Source organism: Harpia harpyja, chromosome 6 (genome assembly GCF_026419915.1).
Source record: "Harpia harpyja isolate bHarHar1 chromosome 6, bHarHar1 primary haplotype, whole genome shotgun sequence".
Classification (NCBI taxonomy): Eukaryota; Metazoa; Chordata; class Aves; order Accipitriformes; family Accipitridae; genus Harpia; species Harpia harpyja.
Window position 1 is genome coordinate 36,329,141 of NC_068945.1, and position 27,582 is coordinate 36,356,722.

General features: G+C 40.7%; 1 protein-coding gene across 1 annotated transcript in view; it reads left to right on the forward strand.

Annotated features, from left to right (window-relative positions):
• The window catches only part of NELL2 (neural EGFL like 2), a 154,801-nt gene that overhangs the window by 8,732 nt on the left and 118,487 nt on the right, over nucleotides 1-27,582 (forward strand). The window contains exon 3 of the mRNA XM_052790385.1: nucleotides 14,147-14,297. Within this exon, the coding sequence (XP_052646345.1) occupies nucleotides 14,147-14,297 (151 nt within the window). The remainder of the gene's footprint in view (nucleotides 1-14,146; nucleotides 14,298-27,582) is intronic.

Genomic DNA, 27,582 nt, shown 5'->3' on the forward strand with positions numbered 1-27,582 from the left:
GTACTTCAGTTCTTCATTTTTTTTGCCTGGTCATGTCTTCCGTGATGAATACCCATTATGAACATTCACTCAGATTTTTCAACTACTGAACTTTAAAAACTTAAACTTGTAGCAAATATGTCATGGTCCCATTTAGGGAGTAAATATCTTTTTTTTTTTTTTTTTTTCTTCCTCCCCCTTTAAACCATGTTTGGGTTGGAAAAAAATGCTGTAGCCATTTTCGAGGTGGAAAATTTTACAGCAAAAATTTCTCATTATTTGTTATGTTAAACAACATTTTGTTTGCTTTTCTTTTTTTGGTGCATACTTTTTTGGGGTGTGTATGATCCTGATGACTTCAGAGAGAAATGCAAGCTTGGAAAACTGACTTCTGTTGAACCTTCTTGGGAGATGCTACTCGCAACTCTGTGCTGTTGCAAGGTGCTAAAGCAATGGGCATGGTCTAAAAGGACGAGTAGACTAAAAGAGACCTCTGAAGACAGTGTTCAAAAGGCTTTTAGCAGATTAACATATTTGGAGCAGCAACAACGTTGCTCTGATAGACTGTAATGTTTCCAAAGGAGCCATTACAATCAATATTGCTAGCGATCCATAACTGAGAACTCTTTTAGTGGAATTTGAGTGGCAATATCCCTCTCTGAAAACATAGAGGGAGTATAGTAAGAAAAAGACTTCCAGTTGTAGACTTGTTCACTCTGTTAGGCAGAGCAAGGTTTATACGGTTTCCCCAGCATAAATGCTTATTTAAGTATAGTTAGATGGTGGTAACATCCGTACCGTTTCTCCTATCAAGAGAAGAAGACATGTGCCAGCCTTGACTCCATGGCTAGAAGTCTGCCAGTCTCTAAATACAGCTGTGTAATGATCCAGAAGGATTCAAAGGAGCTTTTGTGGTTTTGAGGTCAATAATCTGTGTTTTAATAACTCCCTAAGCATGCATTTGCATATTGGGCCACAGTTGTTCCAACGGCACTCCTAAGATTTCCTCTAACATTGGCTAATATCCCTTGAACTTGCAACAGTCCCCAGATTTGCTCAGCACCCATTCAAGGAGTGGGGTAGGCTTGAGGAAAAACTTGTGTACCCTGTTCGGTGATGCTCTTCCTAAGAATCCCTGCATACACCGTTAGTGTTTGAAGCATAAGGAAAGCATACTGTAGTAAGGCATCTGGGAACTTGAAATTTTTTTTAAACTGAGATTGTGTCTGGGTTATTGCATTCACTCTGGGTTTCTCCATTTCAGAAAAATATCAATGAATTGCAGGGAGTGAAGACAGCAACAGCAAACCTGATTACACAGTAAAAAGGACTGGCTTGCTAAAAAAGCTTTTGAAAGAACTTGAGTAGGTACAGCTTGTCCAAGCAATGACAAAAGTGTTGTATGATAAGTGTCTAGTATTAGAAGATTCTTAGAGGTTTAAAATGAAGGAATTATTTAGTATTCAAGAGCTAGAGGTAACAGTAATGTAATGATATTATAAATGGCGAGGATTTAAGATAAAAGGAGACTTTCACAGTGAACTAGTATAGATTGCGGAATAGCTACAGAAAGGAAGTGGTGGAAATCTGCAGACTTTCCATTTTGTAGAAGATAGCATGAAATAAAAAATCTAGGAAACATTAGCTATGTTGTAGTCCTTGTGTGACATTCAGTTAATATGCTAAGGATGGGGTGGATGACCCTGTAAGTCTTTCTACAGTCTGGAGATCTGGGGTGTTGGTGGAATTGTTCTAGTACAGGGAGAGATTTTTCAAAGACATGAAGGGGCATTGAGTACCTAACACTCAATAATCAAACTGGTGCCTTTGCATTCTCCCTAAAACCTGTTCTTTGGTGCACCTGAATATGTGTTAATGGTACTTGGTTAAAACAAGCCTACAAGAGCAAAGAAATCAGGGTTTGGAAGCATTTCTAATTTTAACTCATCCAAGCTTATAAATTGGGCATGTGTTTAAAACCTGTAGCTGATTCACTGTGGCTAGCAGACACATTCATAGAAGCATGGACTCCACTAATACCTGATTTAAAAGAAAACTTCGTGCAGGATAATCTGAACTCTGGTCCTCCCCAGCTTCTGTGGGACCTCCAGCAATGGTAGCTTGAGTCCCCCATGTACTTTCTGTCTGCCTGCCCTGCTCATAGCTGAGCTGTGGTTATGGTATTCCTTGGTATCCCTCCTCTTTGATGTTCCCAATTCAAAATCCTTCTAACCTTTCCTTTTCCTGGCATCAAAACAGATACTAAGTGAGTAGAGATTTTTCTGAGGGTGCTGGTACGGCTGGTGGCTTAGGTGTCCCTCCTTTCCCCTCAGGTGTGGTCTCTCTGCCACTTGTCCCTCGTTTCTGCTGGTACCTGAACTTTCTTTACGATTCAGCCTCCTGCCTTCTCCTCCCATCTGCTGCTGTTTGCTCACTCCGCTGCCGCAGAGCTGTGGCTAGCAACAGAGTTGTTGGATGAGTCTGGCATGCTTCAGCTGTCATTTTTTTTCCAGTGGTGGCCTCCCTCCCCCCCGCCTTGATCTGCTCTTCTTGCTGTTGCGATAAAGGTTTGGGTTTTCTGGAGCTCTCCAAGTTGGTGACTGTTGACCGTTCTCTTGTGTCCGAGGTTAATCTTTCATGCTGACCATGTTGTTGTGGTCACCTGGGAAATTAGGACAGATCTCATATTAATGCTTTCTTAAGCTCACCATTGTGTTATATGAAAATAAAACAGCCTTAACACTTAGAATTTTGGTGAGCTGAAGGCAATTAACCCTAATGTGGGTAAAAAACAATTACACCCCAGAAAGCCAGATGTGAAGGAAAACTGGGATGAGAGATCCAAACCACTGCAAAGGGGAGAAACAGATTCTTAATAGGGAAAAAAAGCTAAATCCTCCAGGGCATCTGCAAATGATTGGGGTTAGGCTAGACGATCTCAAGAGGTCCCTTCCAGCCTAAATGGTTCTGTGAAACGCAGGCCGCAGGTGGTAGGTCCTCAGGAGCAGCATCCTGGTCACAGGGAAAGGAGGTTTTGAGAGAAAATGACTGAGCAGAAATCACAAGTAGGTCTGACTGACGCTTGCACAGTGAGAACCAAGTGAGGGAGAGATGGGGTGCGTTGCTCAGAGGGTGTAGGAGTTTCTACATCCAGCACGTTCATAACCCAGAGGTGCCCCGGTGGGTGCTGGTCTTCTACAGTCTGTCATCGTATGACCCAATTCCCTGCTGGAATATGTTATATTTGAGAAGCCTGAATTGTGTCATATACTGGGGGAGAAGGGTAGTTCACATAGTCCAGTTTGATTTACACCTAGCATAATCTGCTTGTGCTGTTTATTATTGCTGTTAAGTTTGCACTTTATTGTTTTTGATTGATTAGGCTTTGTTTACCTTCAGTAGCCTGCTTTTTCATTTGGAAAGGGCTGACAACACTGCTTCCTTCTCCTGTCTTCCCCCTTGGCGTGACTTGCATAACTTTTTAAATCCTGACTGTGCTATATAACTAGGGACTGAAAAGAAATTCAGTCTTTTAGCAGTTCTCATGTGTGTCATGCCCTTATTACAGTACCAGTAGGGCTGGAAGGTGATGCATTATTTTTCTTGTGCTCTTCAGTCTGTGTCCCAGTGTTAACAGCATTTCGTGGTGTGATATTTTTGTTTGTTGTTAGGTCAGTTTGACACAAAGTGCTCATACGACAGTATGCAGCCAAGCATAACTAGGTGCATATGCCACAGATGGCAACAGCAAGGAAAACAAGACAGGCTTGATTTTCTCCACAGGTTTCAAGGTGTTCTCAAAGCAGCTTCTAGAAAACTGCTTTGTGCCTAAAGGGACGTGAGTGAGTGCATGTACATATACACATATGTATTTATAAAGCTAGAGTAGCTGCAACCTTTTAAATGTAGCTAGAACCTGTCTTGAAATGAAGAAGCAGACAGAAATCCCGCTCTACCTACCTCTGTGTCCTTGTTCAAAGGTACCAAGTTTTGTAGTGGTATTGGCCACAAAAAACCTAAACAACATCATCGTAAGTAGCAGTACTTGATACTACCTATGAGGGAGCACATACAAAGCGTCTTCAGAATTTAAAGAGGAATTGAGAATAGTGTTGGAATATAAACTAGGGAAAACTGGTAATCAAAAAAGCTATTGCATCCTATAATTGATAATCTGGAACCTATAAATCATCAGAAAGCATTGCAATAATAAATACCTGGGGCAGAGCATACCATACAGCACACGCTTTAATTTCCTAGGAGTAGAATTTCTGTAACAAGAACAGAAGTCATCTTTTATCTTCATCACTTTGTTATGACGTAATAGGTTCCCACTGAGTAGCACCCTCTCTCCTGGTGATAGTATCTAGCATGATGACATATTTACAGTGAAAGGGAGAAGTATTTCTTGTGGGCAAGGAACAGTGGTTTTCTGTATCATGTATGCCTTTAAAAATTCCTGATAGTACTTTTGTATGGTGCTTCCCCCTACATTGATGTGCACATTCCTTACATTCCTTTCGGGAATGTTCAGGAGCGCACATTCACATTTTTTTTGGCAATTTGGTGGGAGTTGTTTTAGTAACAATCTAGCGTGGTAGGAACTGTATTGCTTGTTAAGCGAATCAGCTGCTTCAGCCCTCTGTGCTAAGAATACAGACTTCTAATCTGGAGCGCTACACATTTAAAGTTCAGGTTTTCCTACAACTAGATTTCTTATCCATTCATTTGCAAAAGGTTAGAAAAAATGTCAGAAATATGCTACTGTAGATACAGTCACTAGAGCCTTTACTGTATTTATTTACCTCTTATTTGCTTTTTGCCTACTGAGTCCACAAGCCATGAAACCCTCGGTCATGGACCCTACATATTTTTGGAGGAGCGCACCTGACTTGTTGCGGTGCAGCCGGGCTGCTTTACCTTATGGTAAATGGTTCATGCTTGTAATCCTGGTGCAAATTCCTTCTTTGCTGAAGGGACCACAGCCAAAGGAAGGACGAGAGATGTCTAAGTGTCTTAGCGTTGTGCTCTGGCAAATTAAGCCTGGGATTGAGAGCTGTAATACCTGGACCTGATGCTCAAATTGGTGTTTATAGTGGTATAAATCCACCGCTTGTTCTCTCTTCATCTATTTCCCTGTGTTGTACGGATCTACTAACCAAGCAAAGGTCCTGTCTGTGGCTGTTTGTGCTGCTGACACACTGAGACACACTACCATTGAAAGGACATTTTCCTGATCTGTAATCCAGGTGGGGAATCATGCTGAGCAGCCGCACCATTCATTTGACAGCTTCACCGATGCAGTTGGATTCTTCTTGTGTAGTAGGTGGCTGGGCTGGAAGGAGAGATCCACCTTCCCCATTTGTCCTGGTTTCAGCTGGGATAGTTAATTTTCTTTCTAGTAGCCGGTACAGTGCTATGTTTGGGGTTCAGTATGAGAAGAATGTTGATAACACACTGATGTTTTCAGTTGTTGCTGAAAACAACTGAAAGTTGTTTAGACTAAAGTCAAGGATTTTTCAGCTTCTCATGCCCAGCCAGCAAGAAGGCTGGAGGGGCACAAGAAGTTGGGAGGGGACACAGCCAGGGCAGCTGACCCAAACTGGCCAAAGGGGTATTCCATACCATGTGATGTCATGCCCAGTATATAAGCTGGGGGGAGTTGCCTGGGAGGGATCGCTGCTCGGGAACTGACTGGGCATCAGTCAGTGAGTGGTGAGCATTTGCATTGTATATTTTGTATATTCCAATCCTTTAATTATTATTGTTATTCTATTATTGTTATTATTATCATTACTAGTTTCCTCCTTTCTGTTCTATTAAACTGTTCTGATCTCAACCCAAGAGTTTTACCTTTTTCCTTCCAATTCTCTCCCCCATCCCACTGGGTGGGGGTGAATGAGTGAGCGGCTGCCTGGTGCTTAGTTGCCGGCTGGGGTTAAACCACGACACCATTCCACACTGAGTGGTCTAGTTAAGTACGTGCGCACCACAAAGAATGATTTCATAGCCCCAATCTCAAGATCATCTCAGGGGTTCGGCCATGTTTTGAAAGAGCTTGATTGTATTTCAGTGGCTAGCACCTGAACAATTGTTCTGTAGACTCACAGGGGTGCAAAGGAGGCTGTTTCAGCAGGGGATGTCTGTAGTCGGGCTGCGGGAAGGTAAGCTGAGCATTACAGAAAGATTCAGCTTCATGTGATTTTCCTTGGTTTCTAAAAGCAGCCAGTACATAAGCTCAGAGGCTTAACCCAGCCACTAGTATAATCACTCTCAAACTAGCATTGTATCATCTCTTTTGCAGAATGCTTCTAGACAGATTTCGGTGGTATTACTGTCAATTTACAGTGAATGCATAATACATTACAGCTGTAGTTTGCCCCGGACAGTCTTGGATTTGCAAACGCATTCCTAAACAGTCATCCAAGTCAGTGCCAGGAGCTGGCAGAAATGGTTGAGGGCTTGCTCACTTATCTCATTCTATCATATCAGGTAGAAGGTTTTCCTCCTAGTAAATAAGTTCTGTTTTAATTTCATTTGCATAGTTGACAATTTTTAATGTTCCTTTAGCTTAAAAAAGAAAAAGTTAACAAGCTTAACAAACCAAGCAAAAATTACCTGGGGACTTTGACCATGGAGAAGAAAACATTACACACAAAGCACTTTGAATGAAATCATGATTACTTATGCCAATGCACAAACTACTTCCGATGACACAAGCAAGTCAGATCCTTAACAATGGTTTGGTTATTTCAGATCAGAAGCATTGCAGCTGTAGTCAAGTGTATGATGTGTCCAGACTCTCAGTACCTTCTCCCCCTCTTATCCCACAATGGATTTGTGTTCTCAGCTGCGCCAAAATGACTTTCAATGCACAAGTATGTAGCTTGTAGGTGAGCCACAGTTTTGGCCAGAAGTGATACGATTAACATTTTTTGAGGATATAGGTATGAACAGTCAATATAATTGGGGGAAAAATGTGTGTGTTCAGAGGCAAGTCCTTCTTCTGGTCTTCTGTGTCAGTTCGTTGTGACTTGTGGGACTTTGCTTGCAGTTTGAGCTGGAGAAAAGCCCTTGCTGGATGACACGCCAAAGCTGTAGCTGACATTCAGAATAGAGAAAGCTACAGAGCAAAGGCAATTGGAACCTCCCCAAGTGCTGCAAGAACAAACTGTGACATTTTCCCTCTTGTTTTTATTTGATTTAATGATTTGTCTTCAAGTCAGTTTTTGTTTAGATTGTTTAGTTTCAGCTGAAGTGCATTTTGCCCTCCTTCTTTTCTCCTTCCCGTCCATTGTAGTTCCTTCTGCATGCATCCTTGCTGAGGCATTTGTTTAATGGAAATAAGAAGGGAGGCACAGGGATTTGGTGGTCACTGTGGTGGTGTCTAAACTACAAGGGCAGTTTGTGGGTTATCCCCCCTTAACAGTCTGTGGGGTATCTCAAGGTCTGATCATTCAAATTGGGAGATTTACTAGAGTCCTCACTCCCGGCATTTGTGAGTTTTTGTTCTGGTGAGACCAGGTTGTACCCCTTTTGTAAGGAGCACGTGGGTACATAAAGGTCTAGAGGTACCTGGTTGGATCCTGACGTACGATTAGACTGTAGTCCCAGTGCTCACCCAGCCTTGGGAACTGGGCAGCATTCCTGGGCCCTGCAGCTCAGGCACACCCTTTGGCAACGGCCCCAGTGGGAAGGGAGTCTTACAGGGTCAGGGTTTACCCCGTATCTTGTAGGCTTTTAAACTTGAGGTGGAACTGCAACACTTTCCCCCAGCCTCCTGCAGAGCTCCTTCCTACAGCCGTGGAGAAACCAAGTCATGTTCATGTGGGGTTGGAATACTGTACTGCTCCTGTTTTGGTGTTCTCTCCAAAACGATTGGGAATCTGTGAGAAGGGAATGAACAAATGTATAGGAAAAGTAGCTCAAAATGTTTTATCAACCAGTATCTTATGTATCAGTTCAAGTAAAGAGTCAGGTGTATTTAAAAAAAACCCCAAACCAAAAAGGCAAACCAATCAACCTTCCCACTGAAGTATCTAAAGCATAACACGTCTAGCAGGGTTTTGATCTAATAAAGGGTGTTTTACTTCTTGCTATCTTCAGTTTTCATTACAGGAATGCAACTCCTGAATTTGAATGCACGGTGCTCCACTTAAAAACCTGCTGTGCCCTTTCAGCCTTGTAAAGATTCTGCTTTTGGATAGTCTTTGCGTGCTGCCCCATTGGCTGTGAGCAGCTTAGCCCACGTTGGTTACTTAAATAAAAGAACAATATAAAGTAAATAGTCTCAGATATTGTTGCCCTTTGTAGGCTGTATGAAATCCCTAGTTAAGAAAAAGATTAGCCAAAACTTTTAATATGGGGAAGTGACACGATGTGAATATATACTTGTGACAGTGACCCCAACTAGTGTAGGAAAATGAAACAAAATTGAGCTAGCCTTATTATATTTTTTCAGACCCTTTTTAGCCTGCAGTCCTTCTCCTTTTTCTCATAAACCACTAGAATTTAATTCGTGTGGTTCAGCAAACCTACAGTCAGATGCAGAATTGATTTATAGATGCTGCTATCAAAAGCTGATTATGTGCACACGAAACAAACTGTGGAGCTCAATTAGTTAGAATGCCTCCTTCAAAGAATCTTCTGCGGGAGTTTGTTTCATAATTCAGTTCATACTGTATGTTTAGCTTTAGATGCACTTCAGAAACTCAAGAGCACACCCTTTCCTCAGACAAGTTATCTATTCTATTTAATAACTGTTTGTTTTTATTGTGTCCTGGAAAACACCTGTAATGAATGGCTTGTCTTAAACTGTATTTGCATGTAATCTTTCCACTGTGCGATTTAGTACGCTGCTGGTGCTGTGTATGGAAATTTTCCTGCTTACCTCCAGTGTTCATGGCTGCTTCCAACACCTTTTTTTGGGGGGGTGGGGCTGGGCTAGTTAAAGCTGGATCAATTGCCTGATACGGTTCCTCCTATGTTTGCATGAATGCAGTTGTCATCATAGGGATGAGGAGAAGGAATTAGAGGCTGGTGGCAGAGCAAAGGGTAGAACCGCCTCCTTCTGCAGCACCAGTTTAGACTGGTGGAAGTGCCTTTGGACCTGTGGAGTGAATCCTCTTGAAAGTTAGACATACTGTCTTGGTTATAGTGCAGTAATTATCATCTCATGAGCATGACCGAAATGACAAGGTCTGCACTTGACACCTCCAGGAAACACTTGCGTGGCTTTGGTGTTCGCTGCAAAGCTCTGACTGCAGATTGTCTCTGAGAGGGGAAGATTCTGGTTGAGTCCTGGTCGTGAGGGCTGTTGCAAGTGCAGGGTAGAGGCAGCCACTAAGTTTGCCCTCTGAAGGGCTGAGTTCCTGCAGGTCTTACGGTCGGTGGTTTTCTTCACTGGGTTTTCAGATTGCTTTGCAATGTTAGTTCTTAAAAGACTTGGTTTTCTGCAGCTATCACCTCATAACAAGATATTACAGCTGAAGGTTGACCACCACCTACTCTTGGTCTGTGTCCTTGTAAATCATTATCATTGCCAACCGCAGGATGAGTTAATTTGCCTTTCTTCCAGCCTCCTTCCCCCAGGCTGTTGTGGTGTTTTCAGTACTTCTGCTAACTTGCATGTCTCAAACCAGCCGCGTGTGTTACCGCATGAGCGTTATTATTCCTTCTAAAGGCATTTCCATGCTATAACATTTGACTTGAACAAGGAGTGTGACATGCTTTCAGTTTGGATTTTTGTTTCTTTCCTTGTCACTTTAAACTTCATTCTTCTATAAATTAAAGATGGAGTATTGACGCTATGGGTCTGTGAGTTGTCATGGTGTAGTCAAACCAAACACATGCAATATTCTGGGAAAGTAACCCAAATATATAGGTATCTTGGCTAGAGACAAATTTCTCATTCAAGCTAATAGTTCACTCGTTATTTTTGCAGTCTAGTATCAAAGGATTTACGCCTTTGGTTTTGTGTATTAGGAATGTTCACAGTATGAGGTTTTTGTTGTGAACTGTTGAGAAACCACAAATTATTATCTGAGACATACCAGTTTGATTTTCCAAGCTATTATGGAGGAAGTCCAGTTCCAGTAAAGTATTTTCCTCAGGTCTTAAAATGATTACTAGAAGCCAAATGTCAAGAACAAGCCTGAATCAGTATTTATTGAGCACAGCTGGTGATCTATCAAGCACCTACCGTTAGTGTTCAAAGGCAATTGGAATGAGGGATTTGCACTGTTGTGTTAGTGTAAAAAGAATGGATCTAATGGATCAAGGACCTTTCAGTGGTCTTTCTTTAAGAAATCCACCTGGTGCTGGCCCTGAGCAAAGGGTGCTGTGCTTCATCAGAGCAGTAATAATTCAAAAAGCTGTGTATCTCTTTGGTACAGCGAGTATGAACTGGCCTATTTGCAATACCAAAACCGAATGGCCATGTGTTTCGGCAATTTAATACTCTAGCAGTTAATGTGAGGATAATCTTAACATATAGGCTTCCAGCATGATCTAATCAGGTCGTGATACTTTTGTATGTATTTGAGAAGATAGTCTAGGCCATGATGAAGGATTATAAGGCTTTATAGATAAAAGGATGGAAAACTCTCGTCCAACCTAGTGATCTGGTAATGATTCACATGGGTGACACGGGTAGACCTCAAAAAAGATTCCTCTTTTGCGGGTGTAGAGGCAGGTCTGTGTTTCCCCCCCCTATCAGCGCAGCAATGAGGACTGGGAGGGCTCGGGGAGTTCCACGTTGACAGCGAGGGTTTGTTTCCTTCCTAAAGCACAGGCCCCCCGCAGCGCACTGTTTGCATCCCAATAGCTCCAGTTAGAATAAAAGTGCATGTAGGAGGGGGAGATGGTTATTTATGTGTGATTGGAACTGGCCTTGTATAATGGTAGGGGTGTCATGCATATACTTTCTTGCATCAGCTGCTAATGAGAATATCGTAGGAATTTGGTAAAATTAACATTTCTTTCTAATTGAAAAGTTGTGTATTTTATTTTTGTTAAGTAAGCATAGTCTCTGTGGACTATTTTCCCAGTTCCAGCATAGAGCATTTATGATTTCCACTGGTAGGGTGGGTGTGATAGTATTTAAAACTAAGAATGATATAGAGGGATAACTGGGACAGAGAGGCACCCTAGCATCTTCCAGGGTTCAGAGCTGTGCAGGGGAAATATGGATTCTTGGAAAAAGGTAGTAGCTCTGCATTTCTCATCTTCTTTCTTACTACCATTTCATTGTCTTGAGGGAAACCTGAAAGAAATCCATTGGAGACAATGGGAACAGAACAAGAACAGCCAGGGAACTTTCTGCAATTTTTCTATTATTTCCCACAATTCTGACAGGACTTTCTCTTTTTTGTCTTGCTTGACTTTTTTCCATCCAACACTCTTCCTATCTCCTATCTTCCCATCAAATTCACATTTGATATGTGTACCTCCTATCTTTTCCTGCTGCCATATTAAACCACAAATATTATGTGTCCAGCTGCAATATACATCCATGGAAATTGATAGTATCTATTCAGTACCTTAATGCCTCTATAGATTCCTGTTTACTCACTCTCTAAATCTGAGGGAGACTGAAGCAACCAGACGCAGAAGCTGTTGGATGAAGGACCTGTGCAGCTTCTTCGCTATCACATTCACGTGGATGTGTGCTTGATCAACCCTGTATAAATGGCAGGGAGCGGAGAGGTGATGATGTGGAAATCATCTTCATAGCCCTTTTTCTCCACCCTTCCCTTTCCTCCTAGCAGCTCCTGCAGTGTTTCAGGTGAGGGGGAATCAGCCTGAATTAACGTGGCTGAAAAACCATGGGGTGTTTGTGGTGTATACTCTATAGGCTTGGTTTCTATAATCTCATTGTCTACTGAAGTCAAAGTGAAATATCTCTACCAAGGGAGTTTAAAAGAAGTATAAAAGGTTGTTGGAGGGACAGGAGCATTGTTACAAAGTAGTAACAATTATTAATATGTAAGCAAGGTGACTTCCCGCGTTCCAGTGGTCTCAGTTTGCTCTGGGTTTTGTTCTCCCACTTTTATTTAGTTTAAGTTGCACTGCTCATCCTGACTGCAGCTTCTGAGGCTGCAAGCCCTTCAGGCAGGGCAGCTCTGCCCCGCAGGGCAGACGCTCTTTTGACTACACACACAAGCACGCAAATATAGTTTGATTAAACTTCATCAGATCTTCCCTCATTAATCAAAATGAGATTGTTCTTGCTTCAGTGTAAATGTGTAATATGTTTGTGGGCCCAAAAGCAGACTCTGTAGATACTCTTAATGATAACGAACCTGCACTAGAAGAGGATGTTGGCTGGGCTTTCTAAGCTGAGAAACCCGGCTCCCTGCCATGGCAAACAGGGTCGGAGGATGTGCTTTGCACCTAGGAATCAGACTCTATAGGCTTTTAAGTGAGTTCCACATCTGTATTTTCCTGTGGTCTTCTGTATCTTGGTAGGAAAGCTGCTGCTGCGAGCTGCAGCACGTGAGGATCCTGTGATTGTGATTAAAGAATATGTTCCTTGTGTGTCCTTCTGCTCTGTCTCTTGGGAGTAGATTGTTTATATTGCTAGAAATTGTTAATGCAGTTAAACTATCTTCCAGCCTGCAAACCTATGTCATTCCACTCTGTTAGTGTCCCTTGGCTAAAAATGAACTCTTTGATGTAATTGTATTTGAGTTGCCTTATAATTTATTAACAATTGCATTAAAATACCATGGATGTCTGCTACAGTAAGGGATATATGCAATCCACAGTAGAAAAGACGTGAAGTTTCACAGAAAACAGCTTTAAATGATCTTTTCTTTCTTTTTTTTTTTTTCCTTTTTTTTTTTCTTTTGACTTTTGGATTCCCCTTTATAAAAAATGAATCAAATTCAGCCTGGTGTGACACTGTGCAGAAGCTTGGTTAGGACTTCAAGGTTGTACAGGTTGTTGCATTTCTTAAACATATTGAAAAAATATTCCTGGTCCATAAACCACAATAAACTGTTTGCTGTTAATACCGAGTAGCATCTTCATAGATACAGCTTAAAGAATAAACCTGTTTTTAAGAACAGCAGTTACGCGAAAGCTCAGCTCCAGCGCTGCCAAAAGAAAATCACAGTTTCTATTGCAGTTAGCTCTCTGCTGCTGTTGCTGTCCCTGAATTAGTGTCCCTGAGTTACAGCAGGATGGTCAAATTGCAATGACAAGAAGCTTGTGAATTGATTTAGTTTTTACACAGTTGATTACACATGCTAATGAATTGATTTTGTGCATTAAAAATGTATATTAATTTTTTTCTAGTATAATGTATTATGGAAAACCTTGGGAATTGTTTTTCTAGCATTTGACATCTTATTTTGTAAATTATCTCTCTAGAGGGCTTAAGGTTGGGCCTTTTTATTTTCTATGCAAGTTCCGTGCAAATTCAGCAGAAACATTGCTTCAGTTTTGGTTGTGTGGGGGTTTTTAAAAGCAAAATCTTTATTGTATGTGTGCAGTTACTCTAACAAATGTTCGTGACATCCTGTGCAAGAAGCAGCAGCAACATACTGCACAACTGGAGAATATAGTGATTAATTAGCGACAATATATTTTGAAAGATGATGAGTTTTGAAGCTAATTTATAACAATTACTTAAAGCTGAGTAAATTGTCCCTAAAGAGATGCTGCTCTTTGTTTTTTTGGTTTGGTGGTTTTTGTTTCTGTTTTGTTTTTTTTTTTTAATTAATTGTGCATAGCTATTAAGCATAACATTTTTGTAGACGTCATTAAAAAGTTGCTCCGGTCGTGCTTCACAGCTTAGGCTCATATCCAGTGTTGTCACTCTGTGCTTCAGTGCTAGTGAGTTCATATTTTGGATGAGATATTAAAGGTACCATCTGGCCATCCATGGAGAAAGGAAAAGAGTTATGACCCTGTCTTAAAAACAAAACAGCCCCCCTCCCTCAGAATAGAATGGGTGTCCTAGAAAATGTGTTCTTTCATTGAAATGGCTCCCATTGCATGTAAAAGCTGGTGTTTAAAATACTTTGGTCTCTGCTTTTGCCTGTCTGTTCAAGTGGGCTACTCAGGAGAAGCTTGTTATTTTGTAAGCTCTTTGAGTTGAGGATATAAAGTAAAATAAGATTTTATACTGACTGTTTATTCTGGTTTTTTTTTTTTTTTTTAGATACTTCAAGAACTGTCAAGGCATCTCCAGAAACAGCTGAAATATTTTTTCAGAAATTAAGAAATAAATATGAATTCACAATCCTGGTGACCTTAAAACAAGCCCACTTGAATTCAGGGGTTATTCTCTCTATTCATCATTTAGATCACAGGTAAGTACTGCTACCTGTATGCTAGTTAACGAAAGTGGATGTATTTATGCAGTCAAAAATTGAGCATAAGTTAGGGCAAAATTGTTGTGTAGCAGGTCACTTGCAAATATTTGTAGTGTTTGGGTAGGCATATTGTACAGATTCATAAAAATTCACAAGTCCAAATCGGCCAAGGGAAAGTGGAACAGCTTTTACTCTTTAAATATCTCTTGCCACCAAGGGCATGAAAAGCCAATTCTCTCTTGTCATTCATAACCATGAGGACCAGATGCTCAGCTGGTGTAAAACTGTCCCATCAAAATAGCTACACTGATTCACAAAGCCTGGCCCTGTATGCCCACCTCTTCACCAGTTGGCTTTTATCACTGCAAGCAGTTTAAAAAAAGCCGAAAAATCTTCCAGGTATGGGCTTACACCTCCCGTGAACGGCAGAGCACTTTTCTCAAAATGTTGTCAGCCTTAAAAAAACTAAAGTGAATGACACAGAGCATTTATAGATTATCCCTTTGATAGGATAACGACTGCTAGAGAAATAAGATACTCTTTATATATCTGTCTGAGTAATAGCTATTAAAGATAACCGCCCTATGATTCTGTGACATAATAAAAAGGAGTTTTAAAATATGCACTTTCTAAGCAGTCATTAGCACAAGCAACAGATGATCTCTGCTTTAGGTTCATAGTCCTTTTTATTTTCCTGTGTACAATCCTATAATTCTTTCTTGATGGTCTCACTACAAAATAGAAAAAAAAAAAGGTAAAGACAGATGTTCAAGCAAAGAAAAATGTCTGTTTCTTTTACATGAGTGTACAAGTTTTCATTAGCAGGCATGGTGACAATTATTTTGTGCTGGAAGATGCTCCAATTCTACTTTTATTCTATTTCCCAGAGGCCCCATCTTCTGCAATTCACTTATTTAAAAAAAAAAACCAAAACCAACCAAAAACAAACCAGAAGAAGAAAACAAGGGAAAACATTCCCAAGGATCATTATGCCAAGTTTATAAAAACATCTTTAAACGTTGCAAGGGGGTGGTTGAATACCTCCTGGATGATGTTTGCAGATGTTATATCATAGAAGAGCCAAGGGGCTTCTCTGTTAACTGTTACTTACTTCTTATCTGCAGGAGTGAGCAATTTGCAAGGGGCAGAACTGGGCAGCTGTGATTATTGAGTTTTGAACTCAGACTGTACCACCATATGTGCAAATCATCCCAGATGGAAAAGTTTATTCTGTCTCAAATGAGAGAGTAGGTCTGCAGAGCCAGCTGTGCCCTGTCAAAGCTTGTTTCTACATTTGTAGGAAGAACATGGATTGATTGGGCTACTGGTAGGGCTAATGCTACTATATTTAAAATTTCAAAATTAGAGATGAAACCTTCATGTGCCAAAATAGCCGCAGAGGTGGGCAAAGAGGTCACCAATGTGAAACTCTCAGACTCTGGAAAAGAGAATAACCATAGCCCTTCTGAAAGGAGGCAGTGTTTGCGAGAAAACATCCCCTGGCCTCAGGAATGGCATGAAGAAAGGGACATGCCATAGAAGATCAAAAAAATGTGTAGTGTATCACTGAGCAAAACTCGACAAACATTAACTTGGAGAGTGGCCAACTGGGAGAAAACACTGCCACTTAGTGAACATAAAGAGTGATAAAAGTACAAAAAATAATGTGTAATGAACTTTCACTGAAGGGTTGCAGAAGAATTTGAGATATTGTTTGGGAAAATAATGAATTCTTGAAGCGAGTAAAGCTGGGCAGGTAGACGCGCCATTGGTCTTATGCGAACAAGAATGCATTAAATTGATTCTATCGAGCCATAGCAAAGAAGAGGAAAGATTAGAGCAGTGCCTGGTGTCCAGGTTGCGTGGCCATACAAACATAATGCTGCTTATCTCATTTGAATCTGGTTCATCCATGTCATCTGCCTATGCCCTTATAAAAGATGATTGTAAAAGGGTGACAAACGGGACTCTGAAAATCCTATTAGATATGGGTATATTTTTAGGAATGGGTGATTAGGTTTTTAACAATATATTGATAATATTTATACTTTTTCAAGAAGTTGCTCTCATACCTTAAATATTTGCAGGTTTTAGTGCTACATTTTTACCATCTGTTTATCTGCACATCGGAATCTGAACTGTCGTAACTGCAATGGAAAGTATTTGTCAAGGTTTCTAGCTGAAATGGGAAGGTCTGCATTATGTGTGTAGGTATTTTAACTGTGGATGCATAACTTAGTGGCATTGCTGAGTGTTTTTGAGGTCCTTTTTCTCTTAACTGTGGAAACTTTTAGTACTGCTGTTCTAATGTTAGAGGTATGAAAAATGAAAATACCCAGTTCATGCCTTGATGAAAAAAAACTCCTAGCACCATTTTAGCCAGTGTGACCTCTTTATCTTACTATGTCCTCTTAAGTGATGCCTAGTGTTTACAATTTTTCTGTAGGGATGTATGCTTTATGTTTGGATTTGGGGTCTCCTTGTAAGCCTTTGGATAATCAGAGAGGGAGAAAAAAAAGCCTTCTAGGTTATTTAGGCAAATAGAGTCACTCATCAGGTCAGCTTTGGATGAAGCAGCTAAAGAACAATCTACTTGTGAATATTTAATTGCTTGCTTTGGGAGAATAGTAGGTCGTCTATTCAAAAAGAAACTTGAAGAATTTGTTTTAAAAATGTTAGGCCTAACCTGATCCCCTTACAGTCAGAGAAAATCTTTGTTATCTCCAGCAGGTGTAAAATCAGTCTCAGGAAAAGTATAGCCAGAAAGAACTTGTGGCTATTAAATTAGATGTGCCCTTAAGCTTTTAATAAACACATTCTGGTCTATTCTGTGCTAGGACGTACAGAAAGATGTCTGTGTGCCATAGTAGTGTTTGTTCAATTTAATTGTGCTAAAATGAGAGCTGACGTACGTGTGGATAATATTGGAATTAGGCTAGCCTCTCTGAGTCTCCTATAGTATCTCTTCTGGTTTCATTTTCTTTTATGATGAATGACGATAAAGACAAGAGAACATAGAAGTTAAAAGGAAGCATTTGGGTGGGTTACCTTAAGTAACTGCTTCTTCAGTGCTGGATTTCCAGCTCTCTGACCTTGCCCACTTCTGACCAGGGACTTGTCTGTAACAGTCCTTTAGTTCTTAAACAACTACTTGTGAACTCTCTGTCCCAGCAGTCACCATAGTTGGTGGGAGAAGCAGCAACGCCAGACCTGACTCCGCTCCTTTGCACCAGCTTCAGCCTTGTACAGCTCCTCTGAAGTCAAAAAAGTTGTGCTCATGTTGAACTGTTGCCTTGTGGGATAGAATCCCACCTGGCTATATCCTTAATTTACAGCAGTCACTACTAGCTCTTACTTTTCTGTGGTGAGGAGTGGATTGGTGGTGAGGAAGGCTGGAGGTGACAGTAACTGAAGGATATAATCAGTTAGCACACAAGTAACTTTTCATATGTTTTATTTTACAGAGGTTTCATAACACCTAATGGTTCTAGGGTAAAAGAATTTCTAGGGTACAAGAAAATCAAAATGTTCGTTTAAAGAGTGGGAAAAGGTATGTTCAATTATTCAGTGGCTTGGGAAATATCTTATGCGTTTTCAAAAATAAATCGGAGTGAAAACTCATCCTCTCTTTGCTTGGGTCTAGGGACTTTGGTGCAAATATGCTAATTTACAGTGATTGAGGACATTTCCTAAATTGCAGTTACTTTTAAAATTTTATAATTTTCTTTAAAACTATATACTTAAAATAGTTTACATAATTCAGAGTTTCCTGATTCAGTATGTGTTGTCTAGTTTTATGGGGGTTTTTTGTGGGTTTTTTTTTTGTTCTTTTTTGCTGGTTCCCTTTTGAGGAACATAAAAAATGACTGCTTCCACTGAGATATGGTCATGCAACTACTCCAGGCTTTGAGTCTTAAGAAATTGACAGGACTGCTCTCCCAAAGTTTCCCCTCTTACGTCATGTGGTGAATGCTGTCCCTGGGCTATCAGATAGATGCAGAAGTTCTCTGTGTAAATCTAAGGCATTTGCTGAGGCTGGGCTGTTGCTGTCACTACAAAAAGTAGCTCCTGAAAGGATTTTCTGCAGATATAGTCATCTTTGTCTACTCTATTAAATGCTTTTATTTTTCTTTTCCTAGTTGAGTACCAAAACTGTCTTCCTCTTTTATAATGATTATGCTTTCCTCTAGTGTTTAATATATTAAAATCTTTTAAAACTGATCTTAAAGTGAAAGAATCTGAAATGATACATGTAACTCTCCCTTTCTAATTTGCTCATATTCTTCCACAGAGATTGTTATTTTCCCCGCTGACTAGAGCAGCCAAGGAGTTCAGGCAGTGGTAGTTTTGGGTACAGCTTGGACGTGATACTTTCAAGAAAACTCTTGTGGTGTCAGGGAATCCAAACTGCACATCAGTAATTGTTCAGATGAGTTTCAGGCAGCTGAATGCATATTTCTGGGCAAGTTTATGTATGGCATATATCTGAAAGATAGAAGTTACAAATGTTTTAACTTGAGAGCATCACCTTGACCACATAGAATGCCCTGCCTAAAATACATTGTACTTTACAATAACAAGGTAAATATTTGGAATGATGTTAATGAAGTGATGCCCTAAGTCCGAGTGGAAGCACTGTTAAACACTGATTGCTGTGTGCTTGCTCTCAGCCTTCAGTTTAAGCTGTATTATCCTCCTCATTTCACTTCTGAAGGTCTCACTATTCCATCATATATTTTCATTTAATTGGCAACAGTGGAGAGATGTAATAAAGCTTTTTCCTCCCTTCATGGTTAGATGGCTTTATGCAACTAATGTTATATTCGTATCTCTTGAGGTACTGTGTATTAGAGCCCTTAAAGGATGAAGTCACAGGATTGTAGTTTAGCCATTCTTTCCTTCAGTTAATGCTTTTTATATCCTGAAACCGAACACTGAAATCAATAGAATATTATGGACAGGCTTTCCCTACACTTAATTGTGTATCTCTACTAATTTATTCAATTTCTGCCTGCCTTAGCATTTGTTTTCACAGCTGTTGGTGTCTTGTGATTATCTGCTGTCAAAGGGGCTGTACTATGCAGCAGTTTCAGACCTCTTCCAGTATCCAGGAGGAAATCTGTGACAATTTCTCTCTTAGTGATTGAGGCGCAGAAGGAGATAAGTTGCCAGAGGTGAACTCCCAATGCATGAATTTTGTTCTATCCTTTGACCGTTGTATTAAAATAGAGGTGGAACTGTATGTTCCCTGCTTTTGATGTATTGAGTGTCTGTACTGCTGGACTGCAGCGTGAGGTCTCCTCTCCGACACCACAAGATCTGCTGCAAACACAGCGCACTGAGAAGAACTTTCAATATTTACCACTTAAGCCAATACTGTAGAGTTATGCTGGTTTTGTTTGAGGGGTGCTCTCCCCCTCCCCATCAATAACTTGCAGAGCAGATGTTAGGTAAGAACTACGTGGGATTCATTTTCAAATGTTAAAGCTGTACAGGGCTGTTCCCTGTGCCAAAAGAAGTAATATCTGATTTCTGCTTTTTAAAACACTCCATGCTGTTCTTTGCTGGAAGAGTGGAGGGTTGTAATGTTCTGTATTTTGGTTTTTTGGTAGTAAATCTTAGTTGCTGTTTCTTACTGGTCTGACAATAATTATGAACCCTCTTAAATTTGTTCGTAACAATCAATTGCTTTTGAATTGACTTCCTCTAGTGATTTAAAACTCCTCTGGTGTCAGCCTTCTTTTCTTTTGATGCAGTTTGCATGTTTCATCAAAGGTGTCAAAAAAAAAAAAGGTATTTTCTTTCATTCATTCACTGCTTTTCTAGTGCGTGAGAAGATTCTGTGGGACAAAGGATTCTCTATGTAGACACCAACACCTTGGTTGGGCTCTTTCCTCTATCCCCAAAGAGAAAAGTTCCTTGTTTCTGTTGGTTTGGGAGATGATTAACTTCTATTCCTGAGTTTGTGGTTAGATGGAAATATTTGTAAAACAGCAGTTTTGTGTAATACTCTGTTTCATGTCTTCATAATGTTGGGAATGACTTGTTTCTTTAACTGTTGGTTATAAGGGATGTTATTAAATTGATTGATGCCTTGTCACTGTTGCCTGGGTTTTTTCACTTCGGCTTAGTTTATGCTTTGTGACCAAAAAAAAAGAAAAAAAAAATTGCCAATAGGATGTAAATTCTTGTAATGCACCCACCTTAAAAACACCTTCCTGTAACTTCTGTTAAATCAAGCAAGGCCAGCCTGTCTGCTGATGTAAATCATCGCAGTGCTGACTAATCCAGGGTGATTTGGTTGCGAACTTGTTACCAAATGCTCATATGAGCCTGGATCATGTAGTTTGAATTGAGACTAGTGACATACCTAGTTGAGTAAGAGACAAAGGACTTGTCCCTTGCCTATGACACTGAAAACCACCACTGAAACAGTTGAAACATGAGTTTTGACTGATATCATTATTCTTCTACTGTTGTTTGAAAGGGTTTCTATTAACAAATAAATAACAAAGCAATCTATATTCTGTCAGGGTAGGAAATGGGAGGAATTAGGTTGAAGCTGGCTTTTGCTTTTACTTATATCTATATCTATATATATATATCAGAAAGTTGTTTATTGTATTTGCAGTCCTCTTGCTCTCCGTGGAGAAACTTTTTCAAGAAAGGGAGTGAGAGAGATAGTTTATGCCATTTGTTTTTACAGTGTTTGATCTGAAAAAGTTCTTCCCTCCTTGATTTTTAGCAGAAGAGGAAGCTTCAGATAGGCAAGATTGATATTAGTGGGGCTGTGTGATAGTGAGAACAAAATGGAAGTAAATATATTGATAAATGGGGTTAGTGAGAGAGATGGGAGGAATGAGAGCAATTGCTCAAAGGCAAGAATTGTGTTTCAAAAAGTGTTTCCTGGTTTGGGAATTTGATTTCACATTCACAGCTCTAACAGGGATGGCATGGACAATGTGCTGTAATAGCAGGCTTGAATTTTTCCAAGACCAAGCCAGCACCTTTTGGGAGAATAGCTCTTCTCGGAATGTTTTGAGGAGCTTGGTGGGACCTCAGCTCCTGCTTCTTGCTCCTGCTGAGCTCCCGCAAGTGCAAGAGCCTTGCCTTGCTGTCAGCAGTAACATTAGAGGGTCTGGGATATCTTGCTCCTGTGATGACCGGGGGGGGCTCTTGGATCATAGTGCTAAACTCAGCAGAAGCTATGCAGACTCTGCAGGTGGGGAAGGCAAGATTTTGCCTCCCTGATTTAGGGGCATAATTGAGCTCAAATTTTGGGAGGTAAGCCGAGAGATCTCTCAGGTGAGAGGCAAGTTCTTGCCTTCAAAGCCAGCAAATGTTTCCAGATCACAGCAGCCCCACTGAAGTCAGGTAAGGGGCTGCAAGATGTTGATAGAAACAATATCTTATTGACATACATTTTTGTCCCACATCCTTTATTAGTTTGAATCGGGTACAGACACTGAGAGGGACAGGGATGAAAAGGATTTGAACAGCCTCACTTGCGTTTGTTTCCTAGCCACCTCTTCCACATCAGGGCATTGCAACCTCACTCTCCTAGCTACTACCTTGTGCCTGTGGCTTCCTTCTGGTTGGAGAGAACCTGCAGTGCTGTGCAGGAGTAATTTGTGCCGGTGAATGTGTGTGGATGGTGTCTCTCTGCCCTTCCAGTCATCTGTTGCCTGGCTGTTCTCTCCCATGAACATCCCAAAGTGGAGGGTGTTCCTTGATGCGTGTCCCAGCATGGGGCTCTGTCTCCTGTGCACCTTCCTCCTCCCCAGCTGTCCTCCATAGCTATCCAGAGCGATGAGCAAGTGTCGTGCTGAAACAAAGCTGAAGTAATTGACCTTTTTAGTGGTGGAGGAAAATAAACAGCAGAAAAGATGTAAACGCCAGAATGCTCAGTAGCTCGCTGGCTGGGGTGCTTCAAAGGCATTTTCCTCGCACCGTTAATCTCTGCTCTGCCTGATTTGGAGCAGGGACTTGAATTTGGTTCTTTTCCATCTGAGGCAAGTGTCCTGAGGAGTGTCATTCTCTCTCTTTTTTTTTTTTTTTTTTTTTTTTTTTTTTTCCCCCCACTCAATGCAGTAAAAAGCTTTGTTGGCAGTGCCTGGCCAGGGCCCAGGCCGAGGCTGGAGCACGGGCCTGCTGTTGTCCATTCTGCATAATTGTTAGCATCTTCCTTGGCATGCTTTTACCTCCTGCAATTAGTACCCTTGCAGACAATGTCAGAGCATGGTTTGCAGAGTAGCATTGGCCAGGGACTGTTCCCAACAGGAGTGTGGAAAAAACCCACCCATTTCAGGGAAAAAGTGGGAGAGAGCACCCATATGGATGTGAGTTGTAGTGGAGCACCACTGTTAATACTTGTCTTCAGGGCCAGGGAATGGGCCTTGCTGGCTTTATTTATTAGTATAGTCATAGGACTTGAGATCAACTTACTGAATTTAGGTTGCTCTTGTACCTGACTTACTCTTTTTGATGAATTCTGTGTAATGGAAGAGCCTCAACAGGTCAACTTGAGAGACTGGCTTTACTGTCCTGTTGTTTGTGCACTCTATTTTGATACGGGAAATACCCTCTTCTGATTTCGTCCTCTCTTCACTTGGGATCTCTGCTTTCAAATTGGTAATAACTGTGGCATTAAAGAGTATTTGAGAAAGTCTTTCAGAGAGTCTTAGATTTGCTCTGTCTGTCTCTCATTTTAACAAGCATTTCATCCTGGACCCCACAAGCCTTGCTGTGAGAATGCTTGTTTCTATCAAAAGATTTGGTTTTAATTAATGGATCAGCATTTTTGAACAAAAATATCCTGTGTCGGAAAACTCTTGTCCGGCTCTAAAACTATTCAGCAAAAGAAAGGGACAGAAACTGAATTTGGTGGCTTTCCTGCCCACTGTGCACTTGCACAGAGTGCTACCAACTTATCTAGAAAAGTAAAGACCGTCTTTTTATTTATCACTCCCTGGCAAAACTGCCAGTCATCTCTTGCCTAGGTAGAGCTCTAGATAGTCAGGGAAAAGGGCAAAGCCAGTAAGGCCAAGCAGTAATGTAAGTGAGAGGTGGGGACTAGGTTTTTATAGGTACAGTGCAGTTGCCACTTGGCATTTAGAATCCATCTGGGGCTATTTTGATGCCATATTGTTCTCGGAGATGCACCAAGCAGTAAAAACTCCTAGTTAATGTTTCAGAACACTTTAAGTGTTACTTCCAAATAGAAAAATAAGGCTCACTCTGCTGACTGCCCAGTCATTATACCATGGAAAATAGCAAATAACGCATTGCTGAATGTGGTGGCTATACAGCGTGAATTGCTTTTACATCTTCATAATCTACACCCAGCAGAATTGCTTACTGCTGTTGTAGCCATAGTTTGCACTGAATAGGGTCTACTGAGTAGGATCTCTTTTTTTATGTTTTATGTAATTATACCTAACAAAAAGCCAGAACTTTTGTATCAAGAATCTTCAGATAAAGATTTTTATAAGTAATGGAGATAAGGATTTTAATTTTTTTCTGAAGTACATACTTCTTTTTGATTTTACTGGTTTTCCTTTTCTTCTTAGTGTAGATCAAAGAGCCATGAAGAACTCTTTTAACACTCTACCTATAAATGTGAGTAGTAAAAGTTTAAAAAAAACAATAAAACAACCCACCCTGTAATAAATTCATAAGCAGCAGACATGATATCTTGCCTTTAGCTTCTGAAATATTTGTCTACATGCTGTAAATTGAAGTCTGTTTTTATTAGTTGCCTGGAGTAAAGGCAGGCAGCTGCAGTGTGTGTTCGCTGTGTGAGCAGGGATGCCAAAGGAGCAAGTGAGCCATCAAAGGCTTGGCGTTACCAGCGCTGGCCGTTAGCTGGAAGGGCCATAACCTCCCTTTTCTCAAAGACTGCTAACCGTGTACACCAGGACCACCTGGTGTTTCACCTCCTAAATCTCCAGCTTTTTGCTGTACATCCTGACTTCTGCTTCCACGGTCTCCCCCACGCTGGTCTGTCGCAGCCTGAAGAGCAGGTCCGGTGCAGGCTCATGCAGAGCACGTGCCCTTTGTTGGGACAGTCAGTAGCAGCTCCGCAGTTGAGCAGATCTGCTGACTCTCAACTCTTATCCAGGAGTTACAACAGATCAGTGCTGGGCAGCAGAGAAAACATCCCTGTTTTCTGTCTCAAATTCCTCTGGGGCATTTGAGACAAATTCCTTCCTCTTATTGACGATAGGCTCAGCCTTAGTCAGTACATAAGGGATCGCTGTCTGGCTGGTTTCCAAGCAGAGCGGCTGATCTTACGGCAGCCTTGGCTGTTGCCTTTGCAATGATTGTGCATGCACAGAGTGATCTACAGAGATGTAACAACTTTTTTTTCCAGGTTGGCATTTTCTTCTCCGTACGTCAAACATAGTAAACCTAAGCACGTATCATCTCCCTGCGAAGTTAAATCCATTTGACCCAAAGCATGTGTGGTTTTTGGGGGGTTAAAATGAAGTAGGCTGGTATTGATTAAACAACCACAGAGATCACAGATGTTAGTAAAGGGGGAAGCAGGTTCTGCTGTTGTACTGTGTTTCTCATTGCAGTTTATTTTTCACTCCCAGAGCCATTTGCCTTTTGCAGCATAAAAGAGCACCTTGGAGCTGTTGGGAGAAGCAGCAGTGATATTAGTCATGGGACTTCTTTGGCTGCTGCTCTCCCTGCAGTGGGTGGGCTGGGCTGGTGTGGGCAAGAAACCAGTGATTCAGCTGATGAGGTTCCCCTGCAACTTTTCAGTAATGAGATTCTTGGTTAGGAGAAGACTACAGTACGATGCAGTTATTGTTTCCTTTGGGAGTAAGTCGTTCAGGAACCAAGATCACCCTCTTTTCTCTCTCAAAAGGTTAGTAATCCTGAGCGTACAGAGAAGTGTAGAGTATTTTTGTCACTATAAATGGATTTTTACAATCCAGGTGTATTTGTTAATGCTTAGGTTACTGTCTCAAAGACTCTTCCAAACCTTTGGAAAGCACGTACCCAAGTCTACAGCCTCACAGACGCTGCAAGAAACCTCACTGCAGGTGGACTTTGCATTTCCACTCGTACCTGTTTGTCAGTGCTGAGGCTTGTCCCATCTTCTGAAACTCATGAGACTGAACCAGAGCCGTTTAAGTCCAGGCAATTAAACAAATCTAAAGAAGTGGAATAGCAAGCACAGTATTTTGTAAAAAATGAAGTGAAAGTGAATCACTTTTACTTCTCTGTGTTTCAGTGTCATGACGTTAGTTCAAGCTGAAGGCAGTATTGTTCTGGCTGTCATTCCGCTTCCTTTTCTAATTGCGTTTTGCTGCTTCTACAAATTATTAGTAAACCATAAATGATTCTCCTAATAATTCTCCTAATGGCTATTGTTTTCTTTTTCATATTGCTGCACGTTTTCTCCAACAATTGTCAAGCCTTTAGAAGGTAGATGTGTTTGTTAGTTTACCAAATGGAAGGACAAAAGAGTTTGCCTGTGGATCTCAAAACAGTGCATTAATCATGGTTAAAACAAAACCCCAAGTGTCCACAATTTTTGCACAACTTTGCGTAGGAAGATTTCATTGCTTACTGCAGTGTCATCGAATGCCAGCATCTTCTCTCAGCGGTTCTTAATTCCTGAAATTTTTACAGTGATGTCTTCTTTTTATTGGGAAGTCCGTGTTCCATTCTCAGAGATTTCATTATCTCACCTGCATAAGGGGCAACATAAGTGTTCATTTTTTACCTTCTGTACTTGACTGTATGTCTATTTGTGTAGTTTGTTCCCTGCCTGCCTGCATCTTGGTGTGCTGGCATCAGTTCTGCCATTGACTTTGAAGAGAGTAGAAGCTAGCCATTGGTTCTGCCAGGAGATAATGTTTCAACATATCCATGCCTTTCTTTTTCCAGATGGTATCTTCAGCTGGGTGGAGACACTTAGAAGTTGCTGGAGGAGTCCAATTCTCTAATGTTGCCCTTCTCTGTTAGGTTGAGAATGACCTTATTTTTATCCTTGAAGCTTGAGTTATGAGGGAGGTTATTAAGTTGACTGATATCCTTTCACTATTGCCCAATTTTTTTCCAGCCAGGCCTTCAATTAGTTTACACTTCTTGCCAATGCAAGAATTATTTTTGGGCTGTGAGGAGGTAAATAATCTCAGATTATAGAATTCATTGCTGAGTCCAGTTAACTGCTTTGTTAATACTGGGGAAAAAGAAGAAATTGCCTTTTGCCAGTTTTGCAAAAGGATAGTTGGTTTTGTGCTGTTGCTAGGCTTGTTCCACTGTGAAACACCCTGAAGAAAGGAGAGATGTGCAGTGAGCCCAACCTCTTCCTGGGGATAATGACTGTACAAGGCGGTTTTGATTTGGTCTAATCTTCACTCTTGAAAACTGCAATCATTGTCTTGTCTGTTCTTTAATACAGATAGCCTGTTAAAGTAAACGACAGCACCCTAAAACACATGTGCACTCAGATTACAAACCACTGTTATGCCTGATTGCAGATGTAGCAGCAAAAATAGACAAAAATGAATTGTCCATTCTCCCAGTTGTTGTGCGTCTCACCACATACCATGTTATTTGCCTTGCTCTTTAGATGTAGGTTGCATATGATTATTAGAGAATCTCCATTTTTGTTTGTCTTTCCTGTTTTAAAAGCATTTTGGGGGGGGACTTTAAAATGAGAAACTTAGTACTTTGAAGACAAATGGTTTGTCAAGCTTGTTCCCAGAAGAGGTCCGATATGCAAGAAACAAGCCTGTCTGATTAAGTACCAAGTTTGGTTATGGGGTGCTTTTTAAATTGATCTGCTGGAATTTCACCAGCAAAGCTTGTGTTTGCAATCTGCAAATCTGGTGTATGGTGTACTTATCTTGGTACAGCTGCAATGCTGTTTATTTACCATGTATATACATATGCACATATATGTGCATACATATACATACATGTGTGTATATATACACACCCACCACAAATACACATACTTATTTAACAAAGCAAATATGTGCACATATATGAATTGTTCTGAAGAGTTAGCATGTCTTGATTTTGTATTTCTTTGGAGAAATTTCATTACAAAAAATGAAAGGAGATGTTAACAGTACATCCAAAAGCAAACAAAGCAGTGTTCTGTCTCAGTTCTTGCTTACTTCCCTGGTTGATAATGGCAAATGATGTCCCTATCGCAAAACTTGGTGTTGTCTTTTGTGCATTCATGCCTTCAGAGTATCCTTATTGTGCTTTCAGGATATGAGGCAATTATTCATAACAGAGCAATTGTATTTTC